The sequence below is a fragment of the Dromiciops gliroides genome, chromosome 4 (genome assembly GCF_019393635.1).
Source record: "Dromiciops gliroides isolate mDroGli1 chromosome 4, mDroGli1.pri, whole genome shotgun sequence".
NCBI lineage: Eukaryota > Metazoa > Chordata > Mammalia > Microbiotheria > Microbiotheriidae > Dromiciops > Dromiciops gliroides.
In genome coordinates this window covers 15,348,264-15,368,007 of record NC_057864.1, presented here as the reverse complement: position 1 = coordinate 15,368,007, position 19,744 = coordinate 15,348,264, and the positions used below count along the sequence as shown (strand labels likewise).

Sequence of the window (19,744 nt, the reverse complement as noted above, 5' to 3'; positions counted from 1 at the left end):
TCTCCTTTGGTCCTCACAACAACCCATTAGGTCAGGCACTCCTGTCATCCCCATTTCACAGTTGAGGAAACTAAAGCAAACAGGTGAAGTGACTTGCTCAGAGTTCCACAGCTAGTAAGTGTTGAGGGTGGTTTTCCTGACTCCAGACCTAGCACTCTTGATATTGTTTAGTTTTTGTTTTTCTGGATGAATTTTGTTGTTATTTTTTCTAGTTCTTTGAAATAACTCTTTGTTAGTTTGATAGATATTACACTGAATAAGTAATTTAGATAGAATTGTCATTTTTATTAAATAATATTATATAATATATATTATATTATACTATATGGGTAGCTTGATGTACCCGTGAGCAATTAATATTTCTCCAGTTCTCCAATGTTTAGTCTGTATTTGTATGAAAAGTGTTTTCTAATTTTTTTCATGTATTTTCTGGGTTTGTCTTGGCAGGTAGACTTCAAGTATTTTATATTTTCTGCAATTATTCTAAATGGAATTTCTCTTTCTCTTGCTGCTAGTCTTTGTTACTCATATATAGAAATGCTGATGATTTACAGCAAATTTGCTAGTTTTTTTAGTTGATTCGCTAGGGTTCTCTAAGTATACTATCATATCATGTGCAAAGAGTGATCATTTTGTTTCCTCATTGCCTATTCTTATTCTGTCAGTTTATTTTTCTTGTCTTATTACTAACATTTCTAATTTAGTATTGAATAATAGTGGAGATAATGGACATACTTGCTTCACCCCCAATCTAAGTGGAAAGACTTCTAGTTTATCTCCATTAGAGATAGTGCTTTCTCTTCATCTTAGCTAGACACTATTTTTATCATTTTAAGAAAAACTGCATTTATTCCTATGCTTGCTAGTGCGTTTTTTTTTGTTTGTTTTCTGGGGGTTTTTTTTTGCAGGGCAGTGCTGGTTAAGTGACTTGCCCAGGGTCACACAGCTAGCAAGTGTCAAGTGTCTGAGGTCACATTTGAACTCAGGTCCTCCTGAATCCAGGTTCCGTGTTTTATCTACTTTGCCACCTACCTGCCCCCTAGTGTTTTTGTTTGTTTGTTTGTTTGGTTGGTTGGTTTTGGTGAGGCAATTGGGGGTTAAATGACTTGCCTAGGGTCACACAGCTAGTAAGTGTAAAGTGTCTGAGTCCAGATTTGAACTCAGGTCCTCCTGAATCCAGGGCCAGTGCTCTATCCACTGCGCCACCTAGCTGCCCCTACTGTTTTTAATATAGAATACAATGGTAGCTGTATTCTCTCAAAAGCTTTTTCTCCATCTATTGATAGAATCATTTGATTTTGTTGTTTTTGTTATTGATATGGTCAAGTTATGCTTGTAGTTTTCCTAATATTTGACCAACCCTGTATTCCTAATACAAATCTCATCTGGTCATGGTGTATGATCTTTGTGATCATTTGCTGTAATCTCCTTGCTAGTATTTTATTTTAAAATTTTGCTTCAATGTTCATTAAAAAAATTTGTAGTTTTATTTCATTGTTTTTGCTCTCTCTAATTTAGGTATCAAGGCAATAGTTTGTATCCTCTTGGCATTAATTGTTTTTTAAATGTTTGGTAGAATTCAGCTGTCAATCCATCTGATCCTGGGGATTTTTCCTTAGAGAGCTTATTTATGGCTTGTTCAGTTTCTTTTTCCAAGGTAAAGTTATTTAAGTATTCTGTTTCCTCCTCTGTTAACATGGACAATTTATATTTTTGTAGATATTCATTCATTTCACTTAGATCATCAGTTATATTGGCATTTAATTGTGCAAAATAGCTCCTACTAATTGTTTTAATTTCATCTTCATTGGTGGTGCATTTAACCTTTTTCATTTTTTATAATGGTAATTTTTTTCTTTCTTTTTTAAAATTAAATTAACCAATTGTTAAATCTACTTTATTGGTTTTTCTGTTAAACCACCTCCTAGTTTTATTTATTAGTTCATTGGCTTTTTTTTTTACTTTGAATTTTACTAATCTCTTCCTTGATTTTCAGGATTTCTGTTTTGGTGTTTGAGAATTTTTAATTTGTGGTTTTCTTTCTTTTTTTTTTTTAAAGTGCATTCTCAGTTCAATGATCTGCTCTTTCTTTTATTTATGTAAATGTTTAGAGAAATAAAATTTCCCTTAAGTGGCTGTGTTTTTTGTGTATTTTTGACCCACTAATTCTTTAGGATTATATTCTTTAGTTTCCAATTAGTTTTTAAATATATGCTTCAAGGACCCTTCATTGAGTGTAATTTTTATTGTAGTCTGGTCCCCAAAAAGTACATTTAATTTTTCTGCATTTGTTTGTGAAGTTTTTATACTCTAATACATGATCAGTTTTTGTGAAGGTGCCGTGTACAACTGAGAAAAAGTATACTCTTCTCTATTCCATTCAGTTTTCTCTAGAAGTCTATCATCTCTAGCTTTTTTCAAATTCTATTCTTTTTACAATCTTTCTTATTTACTTTATGGTTAGATTTACCTAGTTCTGAGGGGGGAAAGTTGGGCTCCTCCACTAGTATAGTTTCACTGTCTTATTTCCTTTTCTAATTCATCTAACTTTTCCTTTAAGAATTTGATGTTTTGCCATTTGATGCATGCATATATGCATATATATTTAGTATTGATATTAGTTCATTTTCTATAATGGCTTTTATTTTATTTTATTTTGGCTTTTTTGATGAGGCAGTTGGGGTTAAGTGACTTTCCCAGGGTCACGCAGCCAGTAAGTGTCAAATGTCTGAGGCCGGATTTGAACTCAGGCCCTCTTGAATCCAGGGCTGGTGCTCCATCCACTATGCCACCTAGCTGCCCCTATAATGCCTTTAGCAAGATGTAGTTTCCCTCTTTCTCCCTTTTAAATTAATTCTATTTTTGTTTTTGCTTTATCTGAGATCATGATTCCTACCTCTGCCTTGTTTATCTCAGTAAAGCATAAATAGATTCTGCTCCCACACCTTATTTTAACTCTATGTTTCGTTCCGTTTCGTGTGATTCCTTTAAACAGCATATGGTTTGCGTTCTAGTTTCTAATCCATTCTGCTATCCACTTCTGTTTTATGGGTGAGTTCATTCCATACATTCACAATAATGATTATTAACCATGTATTTCCCTCCATCCTATTTACTTCTTTTATCTTTCCTTTTTTTTGACCCCATTTCTCCTCAAAAGTCTTTTTTGCTTCCGACCCCTTCTTCCCTCTTACCATCACTCATGCCCTCTTTCTCTTATCCCTTTCTCCTCTTGCTTCCTTGAGTGTGTATATGTATTCTTCCCTCTTTGAACCAGTTCAGATGAGAGGGAGGTTCATGCATTGCCCACCCATTTTCCTCTTCATTGTAAAAGCTCTTCCTTGTGTACCTCCTTTATGTGACATAATTTTCCCCATTCTTCCTCTACCTTCTCCCTTTTCCCAATGCATCCCTTTTTCTCATTCTTCCACATAAAAAAAAAAATTTTTGAGATCATCCCAACATAACAATTACACCCATGCCCTCTGTCTATATAGACTCCTTTTTTTTTTTTTTTTTGCGGGGCAATGGGGGTTAAGTGACTTGCCCAAGGTCACACAGCCAGTAAGTGTCAAGTGTCTGAGGCCGGATTTGAACTCAGGTCCTCCTGACTCCAGGGCCAGTGCTCTATCCACTGCGCCACCTAGCCGCCCCCTAGACTCCTTCTTGATGCCCTAATAAGTTTTTAGGAGTTACAGGAATCATCTTCGTTTATAGGAATGTAAATAGTTTAACCTTATTATATCCCTTATGATTTTTTTTTCAAATTTACCCTTTTATACTTTTTTTTGAGTCTTGTGTTTCTATTAAACTCTTGTCTTTTCATCAGGAATTCTTGAAAATATTCTATTTCATAGAATGTCTATTCCCCCCCCAAGGATAATACTCAGTTTAGCTAGGTAGGTTACTCTTAGTTTTCTTCTTTCTTTATTGTGGTAGCTGCTAAATCTTGTGTTATTCTAACTGTGGCTCCATGATATTTGGATGGTATCTTTCTGGCTGCTTGAAGTATTTTTGCCTTGTTGTGGGAGCCCTCGAATTTGCTTATGATATTTCATTTGGGGATCTCTTTCATGAGATGGTTGGTAGATTTTTTCACTTTCTAGGTCAGTTGTTTTTCTGATGAGATGTTTCATATTTTTTTTTTATTCATTCTTTTGACTTTATTTTGTTTCTTAATGTCTCAGGGAGTTATTCACTTTCACTTAACCAGTTTTAATTTTTAAAGAATTATTTTCCGGGCGGCTAGGTGGCGTAGTGGATAAAGCACCGGCCCTGGATTCAGGAGTACCTGAGTTCAAATCTGGCCTCAGACACTTGACACTTACTAGCTGTGTGACCCTGGGCAAGTCACTTAACCCTCATTGCCCTGCCCAAAAAAAAATAATTATTTTCTTCCATGATGTTTTGTATCTCTTTTTCACATTTGACCAAGTCTGCTTTATAAGATGTTATATTCTCCAGTATTTTTTGTACTTCTTTTACCAGCTATTAATTATTATTTCATAATTTTCTTCCCTTGCTTTCACTTTTCCTAATTTTTCCTCTACCATTCTTATTTGATTTTCAGAATCTTTTTTTTTTCTCTTTCTATCCCTCTTCCAGGAGTTCTTCTTGGTCTTATTTCCAGTTTCTACTTTGAGGCTTTGTGTACATAGCTATTTTCAAGGAATTGGCTTCTTCTGAGTTTGTGTCTTGATCTTCCCTGTCACCATAGTAACTTTTAATGGTCAGATGTTTTTTGTTGTTGTTTGTTCCTTTTTTTTTTTCAGTCTACTTCTTGAGTTTGAACTTTATGTTAAAATTGGGCTCCGCTGACCTTGGGGTGGGGGTGGGTGGAGACGCTGTACTGAACTTCAGGCTTTTTTGCCCTGCTGTTTTCCCAGCCACTTCTGGGGGTCTGCATGTTTTTGGTCATCTGGAAGAGGTGTGGTCATTGCTTTCTTGGTCCGCGCTTTAGTCTTTTCCCAGGAAGGGCCCTGCTCCCCTGCAGTCATAGATGTGAGCATCCCTCTGTCCTAGAACCTGGAACTGTGTATGGAGTTACGAAACAACACTTGGTCCTATGTCCACTGCTCCCATAGGGCCTTCTGTAATGTCTTTCTGACCACTTGTCCCCTTCCCGGGAAGTCTCTGGACTGAGAGTTCCTGAAGCTGCTGCTGCCTCCAAAGTCCACCACTAATGTTGTTGCCGTGTGTGTGTGTGTGTGTGTGTGTGTGCCAGGTCCCCTCCTCTCCTTGACGCCCCCAGGACCCCAGACCTCTCCTGCTGGCCTCTGAAGTTGTCTTGGGCTAAGAAAATGTCTCCGGATCTTTTGTTGGCTCGGCCGCTGCAGAATTAACTTCAAGTTGTTGGGAGAGCTTGGCTGAACACTTCCTCTCCTTGGCCATCTTGGCTTCTCCTGTTTTCTGTGGTCTTTAAAGCAGGATGCTTGCATTTCTCCAGAAATGCACAATTCAGACTGTTCTTTTGAGGGGTCTTTTCTGCAGGCATTTTAAATGATCTCTTCCCTGTAGCTGTCTGGCAAATCAAGGTCTTCTTCCTCATCAGTACTGAAGGGCGTTTGCTACACGTGATCCTGCTTAATTATGTGTTTGCTCATTTTCTGACCTGAAAAAACAATGAGCATCTACTTTCTCTTTCTTTTCTTTTTTGTTTTTTTTGTTGGGCAGTGAGGGTTAAGTGACTTGCCCAGAGTCACACAGCTAGTAAGTGTCAAGTGTCTGAGGCCAAATTTGGACTCAGGTCTTCCTGAATCTAGGGCTGGTGCTTTATGTACTGTGCCACCTAGCTGCCCCTCTACTCTCTTAAGAGTAGCTTTGTCCTGTGCTGTAGTACATGCCTAGCATTCTACATACATTCTCTCCTGTGATCCTCAGAATAGGCCTGGTAGCAGATTGTTTTATTCCATTTGAGCAGTGAGGCCCAGAATCATACAGCCATTGAATGTCTAAGGGAGTATTCAAACTCAGCTCTTCCTCAATCCAAGTTTAGGGATCTCTTCTCTTTGCATGAGCTATCCAAAAAGCTGAAGGAATAAAATTTTCCCAGTTGGTCTTTGGTGTCATTATCACCCAACAGTAGCTTGGAGCTCTATAATTTTTGTCACCTTCTAATATTGTAGTATTGGGTGGGTCAGGTGGGTCATGCCTTTCGTAGTTGGTAGCTCATCAGCCTTGCCATCAGACCACTGAACAAGGCTTTGGGCTCCATGGTTCTGATCCATTTATAAGTTCAGCTGATGGTTATCATATGCCTGCCACATTATTATTTCAGGGACTTTGATACGTTGGTGGAAAGAGACATTGTGCACATGAGTATTGTACCTTGTAGGTAGGAAAAAGGGGAGTCCTGGTGCCGTGAAGAGGGGTTTGGTGCAGCCCCGTTGGGTAGTCCTTCCTCGGACCTGTAGCTCTGATGGGAGTCAGCCTTTATGCCCATGGCTCTGTCTGACTCGGATATATTGACGGGTTCTTGATACGGCATACTCTTAGACGGTCTGTATTTTATATGCTACGTCATGTCGGCAGTCATCTGTCAGACCAGAAGCAGCCAGTAAAGTTAGAAGACAAGGAGGTTATTTTTCCTCTATTCTCTCATTGCTGCTCTTTAAGGGGGACTTCAGAGGAAGTCATGCATCCATCTGGTTCATTCTGTGTGTCCGTCTGTGTGATCGCTCAGGACAATAAGGTGAAAAGCAGCAGTGGAGGGGAGAGTGAACCAGGGGGTGCCCATTGGGGGTGCCCATCAGGCGTGAGCGAGAAGCTGTGGCTCCCTTCAAGGGCAAGCAGCTGGGCAGGGTTGAGGTGAGAACAAGGATAGGAGGAGGGGACCCTGACATCGTGCTCATAGACTGTTCCTCTTTTGTCTTTCAGTTTTTGTTGCTGACTTGATGATTTACATACCTGCGGTGGTTTTATACTGTTGCTATTTAAAAGAAACTTCCACCCAAAAGAAGGCAAGTATCCAGATGATGGAGTTCATGGTTATCTTCCTGTGGAAATGCTTTCCTCATTCACTGACAAACAAGGGAAACTGGAGAACAGGTTTTCTTAGCTCCTCAAAGTCAGGCCACCTGGATTTAGATGGGATTGTTGGGTGTCGGGCAGTCTCTCCTCTACTAAAGGTTTTCAGTTAGAAAACCTTAACTTATTTTAATGTCCTTCAGTAACGATAACAAGAGGGGCTGAATTTCAGAGGGCATGTGCTCCTGTCACATTTATCGCTTAGCTAGTCCACTGTGCCCGAGGCTGGCCTCAGGGAGGCAGGCTGTGGACAGAGATTGGGAAGGGGGCTGCCAAGGAGGCATGTTCCTGGTGTCCCACTACCCCTTTAAGAGACCCTCTAAATGAAGCTCACTGGGACAGCCAGGCCCAAGGAGTGGCCCAGAGAGTCTCCCCCATTCTCTTTGGCCTCTGCACTGGTGGCCACTCCTTCAGAGCTCTGGCCTTCCCATTGGAAGGCAGTACATCACTTGGCAGCCCTTTTGATTCAGGGGCTTAGATGAGGTTTGGGCCCGTCCTAAAGGCTCAGTTCCCAGTGTGTGGCACCTCCTGCCTCATTGGCGCAGAGATTCATTCTATGTGCACTGCTTTTCTCTCTAGATTGCGAGTGCCTTTTGCACATTGCTGTATCCAGGACTGCTTCTGATTGACTATGGACATTTCCAGTATCCTTTACAAACCTAGAAAAGAAGTCTTGGAGTACCTGGTGCTATTTTGATGATAGATGAATTTTTGTTTTGTTAGTGCACTTGCTTAAAGAAATTGGTCACATCCACCATGAACGGAGTATTATCCAGAAGTCTTCTTGTTCTGGGGCTTCAGATTAATTAAAAGTGGTGTGTTTTCATCCCTCTCTGTCCTCGAAGGAAAGTAGTGGCAGGTTCTTGGCTCCATCTGGGAAGCTGAAGAAGGGTGTGGTGCCCACACGTGTGGTCAGACGCCAGCAGCCAGAGAATCCTCTTGTTTGGGTTCATTGAGCACCACCAGCAGGGTGTGCCTGTATCCTTCGTAGGCTCAGTGAGCTGCAGAAAGAGGCAAATATCTGTATCGTCTCCTTCCCTCTTTTGAGGTGCTGCACGGACAACATGTCTAAAATCTCTTCAGACCCTCTGGGTCATTTGTTGCTGTGCTAATAACCAGAGACCCTCAAATAACAAACAGCAGAAAGTCCATTTCTAAGGCATGTGCCTGGCTTCCAGTGTATCTAGAGTTACTGTCCCCATCTGTCCCAAAGAAAAAACCGTAATGCCCAGCAACTTGATTGCTTAATTAACAGCTTTTCCTTTTGAAGCCAATTTGTTTTAGTTGTAATGAAATTAATATGCGTATCTGTCAAAGGACATGCAAAAGATACTCAACTCTGTTGTTGGGTTAGCACTTTCTCATTGTGTGGGCCTTCCCATCCCAGCTTGGCAGGCGTCATGCACTCACTAGCTGCTGTCCAGCACTCTTAGCACGTTCAGTTGGTTTAAATGTTTTATCGGGCACCTGAAGCAACATTTATTAAGAACACTGAATTGGGGGGAGGGGGGACCACGGGAAACATTTTGATGAAATGTTCACTGACTTTGGAGCTGGGCATTGGGTGGGGGACCTGACCTACCCACAGAGAAATGCTTGCTCAGCATCTCAGAGGAGAGGGGAGGTCCTGAGTGAGGAGGTCCCAGGGCTGGGGACAGGGAGCAGTTTGTTAAAGGGTCAGTGTTGGAGTGGGGCTTTGAGGGATGAGATGGGAAAGAGGGGATTCAGGGTGTTCCAGGCATCAGGAATGTGTACAAAAAACTGCTGAGCTAGAAAGTGTGGGGAGGACACAGGGAAGGCGGGCAGCCCAGTTTGGTAGGGTAGGTGGAGGGGACTATAGCGGGGGACAACAAACAGCAAAGGCTTAGCTTGGGAAGGCCTTTGGTGCTGCCCAGTGAAGGGGGTGATAGGGAGCCACCAAAGTGTCTGTGCCCAAGGAAGGTGAATCCCCTGGTGACTGCAAGGATGGAGTAGAACAAGGAAAGGGTAGAAGTAGACTGTGTTGGGGCAGGTGGCAGAGCTTGTAGAGACCATGGGGCTGCCCATCCTGTTTGCTAAACACTGTGCCAAGTGCTAAGAATACTGGTACAAAAATAAAGACAGTTCTTACCTTCAAGGAGCTTATGACACCTGTAGGGGGAGGGGTGCTTTGACTCTGAAATCTGGGGCAAAGGGCAGATAAGGGAAAAGATTGACACATGGCTTCTAGGAAAAATGGCGGAGGTCATTTGGTTCAGAGCTAGAGGAGGTAGAATGGCTGGTAAGGCTGGTAAGAAGTTGGACAGACTCGGGAACAGTGTGAAGTATAGTTGGGGCTTCCTGAGATAGGGGCCCAAGGGGGTCAGTCTCCCTTTAGCACCATGGGCCCTCAGGGTGGACATTCCAGTGGCATGTCGTGGGCCTGGTCTCTGGAATGGGCAGTGAGGCGGCTGGCAAACTGTCTAGAAGAGGGAGAGGCAGTCAGGAGAACTCCCAGTTCCACCCCAGAGTCCGCCTTGTTCTGCTTCCCTCATTTTTTTGGGGGGGGTGAGGCAATTGGGGTTAAGTGACTTGCCCAGGGTCACACATCCAGTAAGTGTTTAGTGTCTGAGGCCAGATTTGAACTCAGGTCCTCCTGACTCCAGGGCCAGTGCTCTATCCACTGCGCCACCTAGCTGCCCCTGCTTCCCTCATTTTACAGATAAAACACATTTGGGGTGGAAAAGTGCCACGAAAACACGGACGCTTTGGATGCTGCTGTTTTAATACGGCCCTTTTATTGCTGTGGATCGAGCACAGGTGTTGGTTTGTTTGGGGAGAGGTGGGGCTTGTAGGAAAAGTCCTGGTCTCTGCACCTGGACATTCGTCTCCTTCGGCTGCTTTTTTTGTTTTTGAGATTTTAATGTACTTAATGCTCATCGATTCAGTTGCCTCCTTGCTATTATCTGAGGAAAAATTTCACTGGACCTATTGTAGATATTTTGATGCTGAACAAACCGTGTGCTGTAGTACTCGGTTTTACAGATTATACTGCTTAAGTTTGTATTTTTAAGTGATCACCTCTACTGCTTTAATGATTAATTTCTGTTTAGGAACAATTCTCTTTTAAAGAATATTTTAATTCTTCTAGAGTATTTTATCATAAATGAGAAATTGTGTAGTCCTGGCTGTGCTCTTTGGCTTCATGTGGATCTTTTCCTTGATATAGAAACATATATAATTGCGTGAGTCTCGGCTTGGCTTTGTGGGGCGTTCTTGGCCTGTCTCATGACTGGGACATCCTAGGCTCACTGGCGTTTTGTCTGGCCCTAAATTATAAACAGATGGAACTTTACCACTCTTTGCCGTTCTTTTGCTTTTTGCTAGGCAAATGCTGTAAAAGGGGCCTGAAAGGAAAGGGGTGAGTACGTTTTAACGTCTGGAATCCAGAAAATGGGTTCAGGAATGCATTTAGTTGACTGTCCTCCAGGTAAACCCTCCTTAGCATCACACGGTCACAGTTCTCCATCCCCTCAGCATCCTCCTGCCCGGCCTTGATTTCTTTCACTTTTTCAGTGGCTGCCTTTAAATGAGGTGCCCAGACTGTCCCATTATGGGTCCAGTCTCCATTTTTGTAGCTTGATCATTGAGTGCTTCCTTGAATTCAGCAAATATTTCTTGATGTTCTAAAGGAAGGAGCCTGTCACCCCATACTTAATAAATTGCCGCAGCTCCTTGTGCCCTCCAGGACCCAGTAAAAAGTGCTCAGGCCCCTTCATGCTGTAGCGCCCTCTCCCCATCTTGGTGGTCCTTTTCTACCATGCACTTCCCCTCGTTCCTGGAGCCTTTTCTCCTCATCTCCACCCCCCCCTTTCCTTCCAGTGGTTCCTTCTGTGAATTATCTCCAATTAATCCCACCTGTGGTTTCTTTGCCCATCACTGTTTGTGTTCCCCTGAGACTGTGAGCTTCTCCGGGGCAGGGGCTCTCCTGTGTTTTTCTTTGTATCCCCCAGTGCTTGGCACATGGTGGGCGCTTAATCAGTGTTTAGTGACCCACTGCACTGACTGAGCACCTACTGCACACAGAGATGACTTGGCTACCGAGAACACTAGATTGTCTAGTGTTGAGAGGGAGTGTATGTTTCACCTTAAGATAATAGAGTTTATGACCTTGTTTAAAATAGAATCATAGAGTCCTTGGGTTGGTCACCTGGTCCAGCATCCCTGAAAGGTGGTTGGCCAGTCTCTCCTTGACTGCTTCTGTCAACAAGGAGCTCATGGGCTCACAAGGCAGCTCATCCCTTTCTTAGTCCAGATTGCTGGTCCTTCCTTCTGGAGAGCTCAGATCCGACACTGCCTACGCTTTCTCCATCCTACTTTTTATTTTTATTTTATTTTATTTTTTTGCAGGGCAACGGGGGTTAAGTGACTTGCCCAGGGTCACACTGCTAGTAAGTGTCAAGTGTCTGAGCCTGGATTTGAACTCAGGTCCTCCTGAATCCAAGGCTTGTGCTTTATCCACTGCACCACCTAGCTGCCCCATCCATCCTACTTTGATCTGCCGGCATTCTGCAAAATGTCTCCTCTCTGTTGACTTAGATCTGTTATTTTGTCAGCATCAAGCATCCCTCCAATTCTTTGTGTAATGGCACGATTCTAAGGATTCTCCCCTTTCTGGTTCCCTTTTACAATGGAGCTCCACTCTCCTTCTGGTAGAGCATCTCCAGTCTTCCTGTGCCTGATCATCTAACATCTCAGGTTAACTTAGATGCCATTAAGAGTTCTCGGTCCTTTATGGAGTTTGTGAAGCCTTTCCAGACAGCACAGGCCTGCTGCACATGAGTAGGTGAAGAGCATGTGGGCGCAGACCTGTCTGGAGCCATACTCTTGTCCGTCTCCAGAATGCTCCCACGTTGTCTGTCTTTGTCGTTACCCTTAGCTCACACCAGCCTGGCTTGTGTCCCTGTGTCTGACTAAGCAAACGTTAGATCCCTGTGAGTGTTGGACGTCCTTGGATTGACCACCAGGCTTTTCTCTTGGCCTTAATAGGTGCTGATGTACCAGGTGACAGAATAACAAGGGACGGCCTGTTGCTTTACTTCTTCCATCTTCGTTTTCCTTTCTCTCCTCTAGTCCAGCCCAGGTAACTAGTCTCCAAGGTTTTTAGGGCATTTTGCCATATTGTCTACACCTCAAGGTGGAAGAATGGCCTTGGCATTTTCTCTTCCGCTGCCAGGTCCATTATCTAGTTGTCAGACTTTGTTCAGTCAGCTGACTTTGGGCCAGTTCTTGCTTGCATCTGAATCACTCTGGCTTTTAACCAGTTAGATCCTGAGGCCACTGTAACAGATGGTTTAGAAGAGACGGGGACATGGTTTTCTAGGAGTAGAGGATAGGTTTGTAAACTGAGGTTGGGACAGTGGGAAGAGGGAGTTTGGAGTGAATGGGTCAGAATGAAGGGCAGGGCGACTGGAACCATGGGGACCGAAGGGAATCCGCACTTATTATGGACCTGCTACGTGCCCAATACTATGCAAAGCACTTTACAGAAATGGTCTCATTTGGAGGTGGAGGGGGTTAAGGTCAGAGGTACAAAAGGAGAGAGGAGGCTGAGGATTTGGGGAGAATTGTAGGAGCTCCCATGAAATGGCCTTCATCGTAGTAAAGTTGGAGGCTAAATCATCATCTCATCATCTGACAGTGCCCAGTGGGTGATGGGGTGTTGATTTTCTCCGCCCAGCCCTTCCTTTTCAGAAGGAAGCCCAGAGAGACACTTTAAAGCAGAAGGTTGCTGCTCTGTCTGCAGTTTTATAGATTAAAGGCCTGGTCTCCACTCTATCTTGCTAGTTTTGTGATCCGCATCGGGAAAGCATTAGTCATGTTCTCCACCTGCCCGGGTGGTCTGTGCTATAGTCCTGTGGCACACTTCCTTCTGGCCCTTTAATCAGCTTTTGTCTGTAACGTGTAGCTTTACTCCCCCTTGTCCTTTGGACAAAGAATGCCCTTTCACTGCCGCATTTCCATCCTGAACCTCATTGTGAAAAGCCAGATTTGCCTCTGTACTCAAACAGAAGGGAGCGCGTTCTGACACATCTCTTCTGCATCTGTGCATGGACATCCCAGCCCCCAAGTGCTTGTTCCTGACTTTCCAGGTCTTTTCTTTGGAGAATAATGGAGCATTGCATTCCCTGTTTGTCTTTCTTGATCTTATCTGTTTTTCTTCCATATTATTCCGTTTTATACTGAGAACTGGACCCCAAGCCACCCTAAGAAGAGAACATGTGGCATTTTGATGCATTGTTTTCTTGATAGAATGTTTGAGTGTGAGCAGCCGTGAGTGGTGTACTGGATTGAGAGCTGGCCTCAGAGCCAGCAAGATCCAGGTTCACTTTCCTCCTCTGACCCCGCCTGGGCTCCAGGCTCTGCCACGCTCTTTGAGACAGTGCATTGCAGGGAGATGCTAACCTGTGTGGGTTGACAGGATTTCCTCCCCTGGGATGTCTCTGTACCACTTAAGGTGCAGGTCTGATCTCTGTGCCCTGTTATTGGAATCCAGCTGATAAATTGTTTTAAAATGGGTCATGCTATTATTTCTTTCTGTTGCAATTAGAGTTAAATGTTAGCCTGGCATGGACATGCCCTTTGTCTTTGGGCTGAAGAGATTGCATTTTCATCAGGTGGGAAATTTTGTGCTTTGGATTCAGGCAGGGGTCACCTCCCCGAGCACCTTCTCCTCGGGCTTCTTCCCAGCCACTTTCTCAGTGCTAGTAATCATGCTGACTCAGCATTCCTCTGCATTCATGTTTTGTCCCGTGACTTGTGATGGGAAGTAGACTGAGAAGTAAGCAGGAGGACAATGTCGAGAATTAACCCTGTTCTTCGCCTGCTTCTTTCTACCCCAGGTTGTTGCTGCTCATTAAACTCATCTGCACGGTGGCTGCTGCCTTTGCTCTCTGCTGGTTGCCCTTCTGTACCCAAGTGGAGCAGACCACCCAAGTGCTAAGAAGACTCTTCCCCATTGGCCGGGGACTCTTTGAGGCATGTTTGCTGAATTCCCTTGAGAAGCCTCCCCCTTGACCTTTAGGGGTTTTGTGTAGAAGACACATGAGGGCTGGTCACTTGAGCTGGGCCCCTCCTGAACTCCCTCTTTGCCAGTTATTTAGCCCAGGATTTAAGCCCGAGCTCAGCTGGCATCTTCTGGGAGAGTCTCAGAGGGGAACAGCGATGCCATCATCTGACCCGATTGCGGGCCGACATTTTTCCACTGAGATGCTTTCCGTAGTAAATGATGGCGTCAGAAGATGCAGCTGTAGAGTTGGCAGCTCCTTGGGAGAGAAGCCACCCTCCTTCCTGCAGCCCAAGGAAATCCCTTGGGAAACCTCAGAAACAGACCCTCAGTGGACGCTTAGTGACACTCATTTTTACTGGCGCTTCTGAACTTTGTTTCAGTTTTATCAGACTTCTTTGATGTAGTATTATGTAAAGAGTTGTAACCTAAACTCTGTAATCAGGTTCCCCCTTTAATAAGAGACCCAGCCAACACGTCCAGCCTGAGATGGCGTGTCCTTCAGAGCCCCGACCCTGACAATCTGCCACCTTGTGGTACAGAAGAAGAGAAGTTTTAACGGAACGAATGCTGTTTAAAGAAAGACTGAAGTTGTAGATTTAGAGTTTTTAGAAAAATTAAAATAGTTTTAGAATATTTTAAAAGAACTTTTACATGTGTCTGCCCAGTATTTTTAAAGAGCCCAAGAAGGTGGATGTTTGTATGGACACACGTATATTTGTGTTATTTTTACCTGTAATTGGCTCAGATACTTTTTATGGGGAGCAGGAAATGATTTCCTTGGGCCTTCATTTACATAAATCAGCTAAACTCTGTCAGCAGAGCCCAGTAACTGGAGGCTTGTGTGCTTCTCACAGGTTCTCTGACTCAGCTTCCATTTCAGAAATGGTAACAAATGCTGATGGTTAGAACATTGCCCGCTGGCATCTTAAGTGTTTGTTGGCCGGTGCTGCCAGGCTCCCCATCCCTGTCTAATCCTCGGACAGCAGGAAGACCATCTCCTCTGACTGCTCAGGCTGGGGGGAGGACGGCAGGCCTTCACAGCTGTGATGGAAGCAGCTGTGCAAGGGGGGGGGGGGTTTGTTCGGGAGCCTGAGAGCTGGGTTACAGATTTAATTTTGAAAGTGATCCTCGCACAACTGCGAATGTCTTTAAACTTCTTGATTTATTTGTGGTTAACTCTGTCATTGCTAACAGCTAGTCAAGCCAGTTTCAGTAAACTCAGTAACAGTATGTTGGGAGGGAAATCACCTTTTCAGAACATTTCCAAAAAAATTACTTCAAGTATTAGATCTTAATTTTTTTTGGTGATATCAACTGCCGTGGGAGGCAGAGCAAGGAATTCTTGGCTATTTTAGGCACATTCTTTCCTAAACCGTGATTAAAAACTGTACCTCAGAAGTCTGGACAAAGTTTTACCCTCTCCCTGACCTTAGGATAGAGTACATGGAAAGGTGGGCTTACTTAATTTTTTTAAATTTTCATTTAAATAGGACAAAAATCTCAAATGAACAATTCTCTTTTAAGGACAAAGTAGCCAATTTTTGGTGTACTCTCGACACCCTTCTGAAGATAAAGCACCTTCTTTCACCTCGAGCCCAGTTGATGTTCAGGTAAGTGTCCTTTCAGTAAGTGCTGTGTCCTAAGTCTCGGGTGGGGCTCACCCTCAGGGAACGAGGTATTTTTCAGATAACTGAAGTGTTTTGTGTCAGCCTTTTGGATGAGATGGACTGTGTGCCTTTTGAGAAAGATAAGGAAAGGAAAAGAAAAGAGCACAGACCCGACTTAGCCTTGGGCTCAGAGTGAATGTACCACCCAAAAGAACTAGGCTCCCTCAGAGCCGAGAGGCAGCTCCCTCCTGTTCTGAATGACCTGGCTCTGGGTACACCTTGGTTATTCCCTCTTCCCTCCCTGCTTTGGCTTCTATTGCCACTTGTGACCTGCTGTAGGTTGGGAGAGTGGATTAACAAGGGGAATGGGAGAGATGGGGTGATAATAATAATGGCAGCAGCAAATAGCATTGATGTAACACCCTTTATGTACTGGACTAGGCATGGGATGATTATTATCTCCTTAGAGGTGGGTGCTGTTATCATGCCCATTTTACAGCTAAGGAAACTGAAGCAGACAGAGATGAATTGACTTGTCAAGTTTCTTGCATCAAGGAAGTGTCTGAGACTGGATTTGAACTAAGGCCTTCCTGATTCCGGGCCCCATGTCATTAGCTGCCTCTATGACTATTATGATTATTATTATTATGATGTCCATAATTTACATATTCATATGTCCATAATTTTAAATTTGTTTCTTAAGTTGAGATATATGATGTTCATAATAAAAATTGCACGATGGATTTTTTTGGGCACTATGCTCAGTATTGGTTATACCAACACAGAGATGAGTACAGTTGGGGGTTAGACTTCGACAGGTACATAAATATGTATATGCAAAATAAGGGGGGGCAGTGATGCTGAGCTGTGGGAGCTCCTGAGGGCCAAGGCCTTGGGATAGGAGGAACAGAATCTGCCAAAACAAACCTTTTCAACTCTTTCAGCTTTCTTTTGACGTTCCTGAGCCTGCTTCCTGCATGTCTAAAGCTAACCCTTCAGCCCAGTGTCAGAGGCTTTAAATATACTTTGGTAAGTTTTGCGCTCCCCTAAAATACAAGATTATTCTCTTTCTCATGCTCTCAGTGCTTTGCACCGGCTCATGGAGTCAAAGGCACGGCACACTTTGTTCTGTAAGAGTGAACTTGTGCAGTTTGAGGTTCCATTGTGAAAAACCTTAGAGTCCTTGGTGGTCCTGCTTTGTTTCAAGTAACTTTTCTCCTTGAAGAGAAAAAGAATGTATTTTATGGAAATAGTGTGGCCTAGTGGAGCTAGGCGGGAACTGCAGCGTAGAAACTGCCGAGTCCCTGTCCAGACACCATCGCCAGACCCCCCACCCCTGGCGGTCTGTTGCGCTTTTTTGTTGAGTGGTCGGGTGAGGTAGACGTAGGAGTAGCCTTCCCACGCCATTATTTTGGGGTTCCATCTTGCTGGGGGTTTATTTGATAGGTGGCATTCTGAGCAGTGGACTTTGGTGGCATACTGTTGTCAGAAATGGGGGGTTTCCCAGGAGTGTTGGGAGAAATTCTGAAAATGTTTGCAAGGCTAACGTAATAATTGTGTTCTTTTGAACACTAGGATCAAATGCCATAATGTAATACTGAATGTAATCATTCTGTCTTTTGAAAACAGGGTATTGGATAACGTTGTATTAGAAAACATCATAGGAGTGTTGGCTCTATCTGTGTAGGCTTTTTGTTGTATGGTTTTTCAGTCATGTCCAGCTCTCCATGACCCCTTTTGGGCTTTTCTTGGCAGGGATTCTGGAGTAGTTTGCCATTTCCTTCTCCAGCTCATTTTATTGATGAGGCAACTGAGACAAACAGGGTGAAGTGACTGGTCCAGGGTCACACAGCTAGTAAGTGTCTGAGGCCAGATTTTAAATTGGGTCTTCCTGACTCCGGGCCCAGCCCTCCATGTACTGCAAGGCCACCTAGCTGCCATTTAGACTCTTAGAAGTACTTACCTCTGGCCTTCCTCCCCTCCCCCCCTTAAATAACTCGTGTTTCCTGGTCCCGAGACCGCACTGTGAACCCCCTAAGTCTCTTCCAAAACCCTCTACAATTGTCACCATCTTCTCCTTCACTCCAGCCTGAAGAATGAGGTGACCCTTCTCCTTATCAGTTGGCCTGTCTACTACTTGTGCCCTTTATTCTCATCCCCCCCCCCATTTTGTCTAGCAGTTTGCCCCAGGAATCATTCCATCCTCTCACTTATCTTCAATATAATTGACTTAGATGAATGATTTCCTTTATTCTGCTATTGTTAATGTTTTCCAAAGTCATATTCTATTGCCAACTTATTTCACAGCTTAAAACTTCTCACTGTAATCATTGACATATTTATTATTTTTAAGTGGAATTTTATTCACTTGTTTGAATACATAAGATCCAGTCAGTTTTTTAAATATCTGTCTTGGTGACCCCTAGTCCAGGTAATTTTTGAGACTACCAATTTATGTGCTGAAAATGATTTCTCCAAAATCTACTTGTTTTCTTAAACTTGAAGAACCAAATTATGAACTTAAAAATCCTATTCAATTTACAGCACATTTTTTAGAGTTATGAGAGATTTGAGAAATTAAAGTATAATTGTGACATTCTTACTCATCCATACTTTTAATTTTGAAATCTCCACATTGTAAAGGGAAGATGAAGGTGTAGTTGTCTCTCTCCAGGATCTTAGAGTTTTTGCTTCTTATTAAATTAATGCATTGTAAGTAGCCACGTGTAGCTTTTTAATAATAATGGTCCCTATAAGTATTTAGTGCAGATACCACAATTGATTTAAATGAATTTTATTCAGATAGTCTTATACGTGCCATACCAAAGGAATCATACTTAAATTACTATGTAAATTTTGTATGGATTGATTTTATGTCCCATTTTCCTGTTTTTCCTCCTATAAAGGTTAACTGTGCGTTGTCATTCTTCTTATTCTCCTTCCAAGTACATGAAAAATCCATCCTTTTGGTCTCATTGTAAGTAAAATCTTTCTACATAGAATCTATGCTTTATAGATAGAAATGTAGATCATAATTTGCACATCAGCTTACATTATTTATTGTGTACAGTAAATACATAAATATACTCGGGCCCCACAGATAGAAATGTTTGTAGAATGGAATGAGCAATGAATGAAGCCAGTTCACTTCTTCAGTGGTTCAGAGGTTCTAGACTTAGAGCCAGAAGAGGCCTTAGGTACCTTTTTGACTTCACTTCTGGCCCAACCTTGCCTGCATCTCCTTCTTGACGCCAAATTCCCACTGATTTAAGAAGGAGCAGCATAGTCGTTAGTAGCATATCCTATCTACTGATGACCGGTGCCCAAGAGCATCCCATGGCTCCTGTTTTCACTTTATTTTTTTTTATTATAAAAGTATTTTATTATTTTCTAGTTACATGTAGAGATAGTTTTCAATATTTGGTTTTGGTTTTGTTTTGTTTTGTTTTTTTGCAGGGCAATGAGGGTTAAGTGACTTGCCCAGGGTCACACAACTAGTAAGTGTCAAGTGTCTGAGGCTGGATCTGAACTCAGGTCCTCCTGAATCCAGGGCTGGTGCTCTATCCACTGCACCACCTAGCTGCCCCTCAACATTTGTTTTTATAAGATTTCTAGTTTCAAATTTTTCTCCTTCCCTTCCCTCCCCCCTCCCCAAGACAGCAAGCAATCTGATATAGATTATATATGTACAATCACATTAAACATATTTCTGCATTGGTCATGCTGTGAAAGAAGAATTAGAACAAAAGGGGAAAATCTCAAAAAAGAAAAACAAAAAAAAATTAGAAAGAGTATGGTTCAATCTGCATCTAGATGCCACAGTTTTTTTCTGGATGTGGAGAGCATTTTCCATCATGAGTCCTTTGGAACTATCTTGGACCACTGTATTGCTGAGAAGAGTCAAGTCTATCACAATTGATCAACACCCAATGTTGTTGATACTGTGTACAACGTTCTCCTGGTTCTGCTCCTCTCACTCAGCATCAGTTCCTGTGAGTCCTTCCAGGTTTCTCTGAACTCCTCCTGCTCATTGTTGCTTACAGCACAGTAGTATTCCATTGGCATTCGTATACCACAGCTTGTC

At 43.0% G+C, this 19,744-nt stretch overlaps 1 protein-coding gene across 2 annotated transcripts in view; it reads left to right on the top strand.

Annotated features, from left to right (window-relative positions):
* The window catches only part of ALG6 (ALG6 alpha-1,3-glucosyltransferase), a 53,483-nt gene that overhangs the window by 28,363 nt on the left and 5,376 nt on the right, over window positions 1-19,744 (top strand). Inside the window, exons 6-12 of one of the 2 annotated variants that reach the window (XM_044004893.1) lie at window positions 6,877-6,959; window positions 7,606-7,670; window positions 10,235-10,405; window positions 13,887-14,022; window positions 15,578-15,663; window positions 16,605-16,689; window positions 18,567-18,637. In XM_044004893.1, coding sequence (XP_043860828.1) covers window positions 6,877-6,959; window positions 7,606-7,670; window positions 10,235-10,405; window positions 13,887-14,022; window positions 15,578-15,663; window positions 16,605-16,689; window positions 18,567-18,637 — 697 coding nt within the window. Of the gene's footprint in view, window positions 1-6,876; window positions 6,960-7,605; window positions 7,671-10,219; window positions 10,406-13,886; window positions 14,023-15,577; window positions 15,664-16,604; window positions 16,690-18,566; window positions 18,638-19,744 lie in introns of both variants that reach the window. The other variant, XM_044004892.1, reaches the window with a different exon arrangement.